Below are 7887 nucleotides of genomic sequence, written 5' to 3'. Positions count from 1 at the left end.
GGGCTCAATTCACATCTGTGGAATCAAATTATAATGCTGTTCCTACGAGAAATTACAACCGGCTTTAGGATAACGCTTCATATTTGTCTGGAAATGTCTTGTGGCAAAAAGACTAGAACGCAGTGACGCGCCTGCTCCTTGCTGCCTGGGACGAGGGGCACAGGGTTATCACCTGCTCAGCGTGCAGACGACGGCTCGGTTCGACCGTCAGATGAAAAGATAAAATGATCATTAAAATAATTAGCATCATCATCATCATACATATCAGTACTCTGTGTCTTATACACACAACAAATCTATTATGCAATATTACCTCCATTTTAAAAATGAGAAAATAGACTTGGAGAGGTTGTCACCTGTCTGACGTCACAGAGCTTGTGGGAGGGTCCAGTCCCAGCTGCCTCACCACGTGGCACACAGTCCTGTCACGGGAACAGGTTTGGTGCCTGTCAGCGCAGAGGGTGAGTGGGTCCAGCAAGCGCCTTCCCTCGGCACCGTGAAATGTCCTCAAGGTCGGAGGAAAAGGTCTCGATGCTCCTCGGCACAAGCCAACAACGTCTGTACAAACAGCCATTGCTCGTTCATAAACGCAGTGATATTTTGTTTTCTTAGTGGTTTTTTTCCTTTTTCTTGACTAGCCTTGACATCTCCACAGAAAGAACCGACTCGCGAGTGCCTTTTCTGTGTTGTCAGGCCAGCCTGCCATCTCCCTGCTGGTCCCAGGTCGGTCCAGGGATTCGGCAGCCTGCCTTTCAGGCCGAGGATGCCTCTGCGGTCCAAGAGGTGGCTCACTGTGTAGTCTGCAATGTGCTGCCATTGTATCTCGTCCCGCATCACCAGCACAGTCAAATCTAGATTTGACGGTGGCAACCAACATCTCTGGGCCATTTCAAAGCTGTCACTGGCAATTCCCCTTCCAACACTGAGAATCGTAAGGCGTCAATGTCGGTGAAAACCTAAGGCCTTGGTGCCACCTCTGGGGACACCAAGTGCCTCACTTTTTTCCTTTGTTTTTAATCTCACCGACGTTCCCCAGCTCAGAGTGGCGTGGACTCATCCTACGGTAACAAGATCAATTGTCCATGTTCCCCAGCTCAGAGTGGCGCGGACTCGTCCTACGGTAACAAGATCACTTGTCAGCAAGCTGGAAAATAAGCAGCGAGGGCGCCCGTAGTGATGACCGCATTCCGGATCTTCCTGCCGGCTTGAAACGAGAGTCCACTGACAGGGAAAGAGAGCTTCCTGTAGATTTTGGACAAAATCATCCAGGAAGGAGCGCTTAGAGGGTATATATTCAAATGCATCAAGTTCGCAGCATCAATTCTCTGATCTTTCCATTCATTTCTTTAATAGTCTGGCATTTTTGCTGCTTAATTAAATGGGAGAAATCCTGTCCATCTTAACTAATGTTTACGTAAATGTGAAAATCTTATGTAAGCAATTAATATTATGACAAGGATGATTCTTAAAAGGAAGGAGAGGCACCCGTGCAGGTGGCCTGTCCACCGTCATCGGTTTCTGCTTCCTTGGGGCGTTGCTTCTGCGCATGAGCATTGTCTACATTTTGGGCCCAGTTTTCCTTTCCGGTTTCCATTTCCTTGGTGACGAAGATCCTGCAAAGCGAGGAGCGTGACTTCTCGAGGGCCACCAGAGGCCCGCTCAGTCCTCTGAGAGTTCACCTGCCTGATAAGGAAACAGAAGAAATAAAAGTAACGGGCCAAAGAAATTGTGTTCGCTGTTTACATCCTGCCCCCTCGAAGTTTCAATGTTCCACTTCGCTTTCTATTCTAAATATTTGCAGAGTCGTCTCTGACTAAGAGCCAGTGGAACTAAATAAACAGGCAAGTGTGGCATGCAGCTGACACCTGGACCCCCGGAAGAGCTGCTACTCCATTTATTTTTAAACCTGTGCGTTTGGGTGGGGTTGTCTGCCTCCAGGGCCAGGGCCAAGGCCAAGGCCAGGGACAAAGGTGCTGCTCGGGCCCCACTCTCCTCGAGTCACAGCTGGGTGCTCGGTGCCCTGCGGCTCCCTACTCTCCAGGTTCGGAAGCGTTTTCCTCCACCCCCACCTCCTCTGACGCCCACGGGACCCGGCACCCGCAGATCGGACCCTGCAGAGCCAACCGAGCCAACATCCACGGACTAAGGTTCCAACGGGGTCGCGCTTACATGTGGAAGTTAATCTCTAACCCTGGAACCCAAAGCAATCAGTAATGTGTGATGTCAAAGATGGAATTTCCCCCAATGAATTAATAATAATAACACAAACCTATTGCTTCAAAATCAAATGTATATATATTTGCTGCACAAAGCGAAACAGCCCGGCGGGTATTCAGCTAATCACGGCAGCGGTAGCCACGCCCATTCTAGCAGAGGAGGGTGTGGAAGCCTCTTGGGGGGGGGTGCAACGGCTTTCTCAAGGTCGTGAGACCCATACGTTGGCAGTTCAGACCCAGGTCAATGACATCGACTCCGTGCTGTCCCCTCCCCCACCGACGAGGCCCCCGCGTGCTCAGTGCCTCTCAGACTGCACTGCGCTTGCGGGCCCGTGTGGTGCTCGACACCCAGGACTCTCTGAGTCTGGCAGCTCTGCGGGGCCAGGGCACGATGCGAGTGCATCGTCCGGGCAGGCTGGGCCTCCCCTCGGCCACCCTGCGGTCCCCCTTCCCAGGGTCACGCCCAGTAGGAAAAGCAGACGCTCTCCCGGTTCCTTGACATTCCCCAATCCCCTTCTCATGACGTTTTCCACCGAATTTCTTAAGGAGCTGGATTCTTAGTTTTTTAAAATGTTTTGTTCTAAAGTCATTTTAATTCATAGTATTCTTTAACATTACAGTATGAAGAGTATGAAAAATAAAAAAATTGCTTATAATCTCTCCCAACCAGTGCAAGTGGCAGGGCCCAAGCAAAGACATGGAGAAAAGCGGCCCCAGTTCAAGCCTCCTGATCCCCACAGCCGAGGGCCGGCTACAAGTGCTCGTGCTGAAAGGTCACTAAGCCACAGGAATCGAATCTGGTGGCGAAACGACTGAGCTTAGTGTCCCACGAACGGAGTTACTGGATACAGAATAGAAAATAACTGCGTGAAATATTTAAAAATGAGCAAAATAAAAATGGAAAACTGAGCAAGCAAGAAGAGGCTATCGAAAATGAGTGAGCAGATATAAAAAAAAAGAACCAAATGTCACTATTAGGAATGGAAAAATATCATCTTCGAGATTAAAATCCCCGTGGGTGGGCTAAAAAGTGTGTTAGCACAGCCAAAGGAAGAATTGGGAATTAGCGAGTGGGAGGATAGATCTGAAATAATTACTTCAATTGAAGATCAGAGAGGCAGAAAATGACAAATATAACAGTAGAGATAACCAAGCGCCGACGAAGCGCAGGGTCGGAGCCGGGCTGAGACGAGTCGGTCAGGCCGAAGCGGCAGCGTGGACGCCCGGGGCTGGCGCAGGCTCCGCGTGGGGCGGGTGTGGACCGGGCGGGTGTGGACCGGGCGGGTGTGGACCCGGCGCCTCGCCCGCCAGCCGGGCCGCCTCGTGGAGACGGAGAACCGGGGAAAACTAAGGTGAGGAAGAGGATCTGACGACAGAGAGACGGGAGGAAAGGCCCCGCCTCCCTGGGGAGGATGGCGGAGCCCCGGCTTCCGGAGCGTCCCGCGCTGGGTGGTCATCTTCCCCACGGGGTCGTCCCAGGTGACCAGGGCTCCATGTGCTGACGAGCCATCGTCGCGGCGGCGCTTACTTCCGAAGGGCAAAATACGAGTTCATCTTTAGTCTCCCCAGACCGCGGACGGTGCCCAGAATTCAGTATGTCCCCAATGAAGACTTGATGAATTTGAGTGACCACACACGCAGCTGAAACGCCTGCATTCCGACAGGGTCCTGCGTGCCTAGATATATATGTATCACAGCATCACTTGTGCTCGGCATCTTTCTAACGCCAACATCTTATTCGATGGGGTACAAATCGCGAAGACGCTGACTTGTTCCTTCTCAGTAAGACAGAGCCTCGGCGGCAGGACTGACCCGAGCTCACACGCACGTCTGCCTGACAGCCCCGGACGAAAGCCTCTGAGAAGACGTCGGGAGGGTGCAGAAGAGCAATGGGCTCCCAGACCCCGGGGAAGGGCCGTCTGGGCTGCCGTGAGCTCGCACGTGGCTAACACACGGTTCTTCCGCCCCAGCTTAGCCTCCGGGCCTTCGCACTGAGAGAAACAGGCCACAGCAGCTTTAAAGTGTGTGTGTGCTTGTGTGTGTGCGTGTGTGTGTGCGTGTGACGTTTCAATACATATGCATATACGTACACACGCAAGTATATTCGGCATGAATGGAAAATTGTTACATAAGGAGAAAAAACACTCTGATGTTATTCCTGCTTCATCGAATTCAGAGTCCAGGAGAAATTAACCTTTCTGAGATACATTATTCTTATTCTGTGAGCAGCCCGGCGTTCACTTTTCCCTCAAAGATTGGTCTTTAGAATTACTTTGAACTTTTAAAAGACAGTTTTAAGACGAAACAAAACAAGTTATACTCTGTTCATTCATTAACATCGATCATATTCTTAACATCACACTTGCCATCGTACATTCCACTTACGCGGTTTTGGAAGAGTTTATGTTGTTGATAATCACTGCTGACCATCTTTAAGCATAAAAATGAAACACGTACAGACACTTTTTAGACTATCATTTTATTATATAACAGAAATAACTTCAAATCTCATTCTTGAGCTTTGCGATAACATTAATTACACTCGAGGGGAAGGCCAGCTTTGACAGCAGATGCATCACTAACAGAAACGGATTGTTACAGGTAACAACATGGTGGGAGCACCCACACACTAACAGTGTTCGCATCGGCAAGCTTTCCAGAAGCAGCGATTCACGAGGCCACTGCTCAGCCCTTGGCCGTCTAACAAGAGGCCTGTCGTCAGGTGGGGTCCGGCTCGGGCCAGTGCACGTGGTAAGCAGCAGCGAGTCCACCAGGACCCAGACTGGCCGACGCCCATCATTCTCTGCTAAGGGCCTCACCTCCCCGTGCCAGACTCCGTCAGGCCCTCAGCTGGCTGGTGTCCAACCCGCACCTTTCCTGCAGGTGAAATGAGTCTGCTTCTTCCCGTTCCGGCAGAGCAAATGTCCCTCTGCCACCTGAGGTCCTTGGCTCCATGTGTGTCGCGAGCCCGCCCCTCCTTACCCTCCTTACACGCCAGTGACCTCTTCTTTTCCTGTATTTTTCCTTCTCCCTCCACTTAGTGACTTTACTTCATCAGCGTCAAAACAGGCTGAGGTCTCCCTCGTCCCGAAATGGATTTCCTCCCAGCTGTACCCCTTGTTCTTCCAGCCGCCGCCCCATCTCCTCTCCTTGAGTCAAAAATACCAAAATCTTTGTGTGCGATGTCGAAGCACCGTCTGTGCCTCCTCACCTCCCCAGACGCAAACCTCCTCAATCCGGCTTCATCTTCCTCTCTCAGAGCAACGCCACACGGGGTGTCCGAGGCCGCAGTGAAGTTCTCGGCGTTCATCTGGCCTTGTGAGAGACCCCGCCAGCCTTCCTCACGGCCTGTTGTCCCGGGTCCGATGGCGCCACGCCCGCCGGTGCCCTCCGGCCTCTCTCCCGCCCCCTCGGTTAATTCGTTCTTCTCTGTGTGCCCTTTTAAATAAGGGGGCTCCTCGGGAGTTAGGCATCGGCTCGCCCTCTACTTTGACTCGACACTCGTTGTTTAAGTGATCGCACGGCTGCAAACAGCACCCAGACACCCATGAGTTCCAAGTACACATGCGACCCAGAAGCTTTTCTCTGAGTTCAGTACCGCGCCGCCAACTGCCTTTCGACCTCCCCCGGAGGAGCTCTGAAAGCACATCAAATTCAGCATAGCCCAACAAAGCTAGGGTCCACCCCCCGAAATCTGGACTCCCCGGAGTCTTCCATATCTGAGCGAGTGGCACCCCAGAAACCTAAGGCCAGTCCTGACACCACCACCCCTTTTTCACCAGCAGACTGAAGGCATCACCAGGCCCCGCCGTTTACCTCTTACCTAATTTCCACATCCTCATCTCTCCGTCTGCACCACCACCAGCCCGGACCGAACTGCCCCCTGCCGGGACTGCTGCCCAAGCCCTCTCCCTGGCGCTGCCCGCGCCCAAGTCTCGCCCTTCAATCTGGTGTCACACCACAGCCAGAGTGAGCATTTCGAAAGGTCCGTTTAGTTAATGCTCTAGCATGAATCCAGGTCACGGACTCCCGTGGCTCTCGTGATAAGGAACCAAACACCTGATGTGTGACGTGTGACGTGTGACGTGTGACCCCTGCACAGCTGCCCTCCCTCCTCGCCCACTCCAGCCACACCTTCCTCCTTCACAGCGCTCTATTTTTTCTTCGTTGCACTTATCACAATTTTTATGAATCTATTTTTTGAGTAGTTGAAAACTGACTTTCCAAAAGACTGTTTTCAAACTAAGTAACGAAAGTACCTATATTCTGTTCAATATTTTATCCTCGAGGTTTTTTGCTCACACATAGTAGGCGTTCCTCACGCATCTGTTGGATGACTGTCTAAGCTGGTGATATTAGATCTGCGATTAATCAGTTAAAACCATGAGAGCAGATAAGCTCATCTGAAATGAGAAAAGTTTGTCAGAGACAGACGCCGGGAGAGGTGGCTCAGGGGCACCAGGGAAGAAGGTTTTAGGGCTGCAGGAAATTGAACCAACATAGAACATTTTAAGTAGCTCTGGAAAGTATCTCTTTAGCATTGGATTATTTTTTTCCCAGTTTTGTTTCTCCTGACATACTAATAGAATTGAACATGAAATTTCTTATGAACACGCAGTTATCTTTCCTTATGGAGCAAAGACTTGCTTCGTAGCCTAAGGTTAAATAAGTACTTGTTTCCGCTGAGGAACGACTAGTTTACTCCTTGGCCCCCAAGACAAGGTTCCCTCAGGGACTGAGAGCACAGCTGTGTCATATGCACATCTGCCAGGTGCAAAGGCTTTACTCCCGGAGAGGCTGGGGGAGGCGGAGGCGAGGAGTCTATGACAGGCCCCTCTCCTTCGTGAAAGTCACATGTCAGTCAACTACCACCCTCCTCCTGAGAGGGACATCTTGAGTATCCCAATGACGAAAGAAGGAAATATAACAGGAATACTCAACCTCACAAAAACAATGCCAGATAAAATGTGAAACACCCACTTCAATATGAACTTCAGATAAACCAAAAATTTTCATATAAGTATTGTTATGCAATGTTTGGACGTATTTACACTAGAAAAGTATTTATTGTTTATTGAAAAATTAAATTTACTGGGGGTGCCGTATGGTACTTATTTGCTAAATCTGATAACCTTACCCAAAGTCCGCTCATTGATTCATTCATTGATTTATTCCATTATTCATTCATTCATTCGCTGCCAGGGATCAGCGGTGAACAAAACAACATCCCTCACCCAGCTTTTAGTTCATAATGAAAACCGAACGCAGGCGCCGGGGGAATCTGGACAGATGCAGGGCCCGAGGGCTGGTCTCGCCCGCCACTCTGCACACGGAGACCCTGCCACATGACGGCTAGCCGGTGGCCCTAGAACACCTGCAGTCTGCTTGTTAAAATATGTTCTGAGGCGAACAGACAGTCACGCCAAAAGGTTACTAGTCATGGTCACTGGGTTTAGGAGTTTGACTGATGTTTCTTTTTTTCCTACTTGTCTGCATTTTCCATATTTTCTAAGTGAGCCCATATTTCTTACAAACACAGTATGAATTGTTCCATAAACTCAAGTTGCCAGAGTCACTTCGTTTTCAATGTTCAGTGAATGAGTCAAGCCCCAAGCTTTATCACGGCAGGAAGTCCGTTATTTACTTGAGATGCCCCTCACTTCCAGAATCG

At 50.3% G+C, this 7887-nt stretch overlaps 1 protein-coding gene across 1 annotated transcript in view; it reads left to right on the top strand.

Annotated features, from left to right (window-relative positions):
• LOC105304451 (zona pellucida sperm-binding protein 4) overlaps nt 1–7887 on the top strand; it is a 33407-nt gene that overhangs the window by 7695 nt on the left and 17825 nt on the right. Inside the window, exon 2 of the mRNA XM_011378513.1 lies at nt 6002–6185. Coding sequence (XP_011376815.1) covers nt 6002–6185 — 184 coding nt within the window. The remainder of the gene's footprint in view (nt 1–6001; nt 6186–7887) is intronic.

The sequence above is a fragment of the Pteropus vampyrus genome, unplaced genomic scaffold, assembly GCF_000151845.1.
Source record: "Pteropus vampyrus isolate Shadow unplaced genomic scaffold, Pvam_2.0 Scaffold342, whole genome shotgun sequence".
In the NCBI taxonomy this organism is placed as follows: Eukaryota; Metazoa; Chordata; class Mammalia; order Chiroptera; family Pteropodidae; genus Pteropus; species Pteropus vampyrus.
The sequence above is the reverse complement of the archived record's forward strand: the minus strand, read 5'-3'. Positions and strand labels throughout refer to the sequence as shown.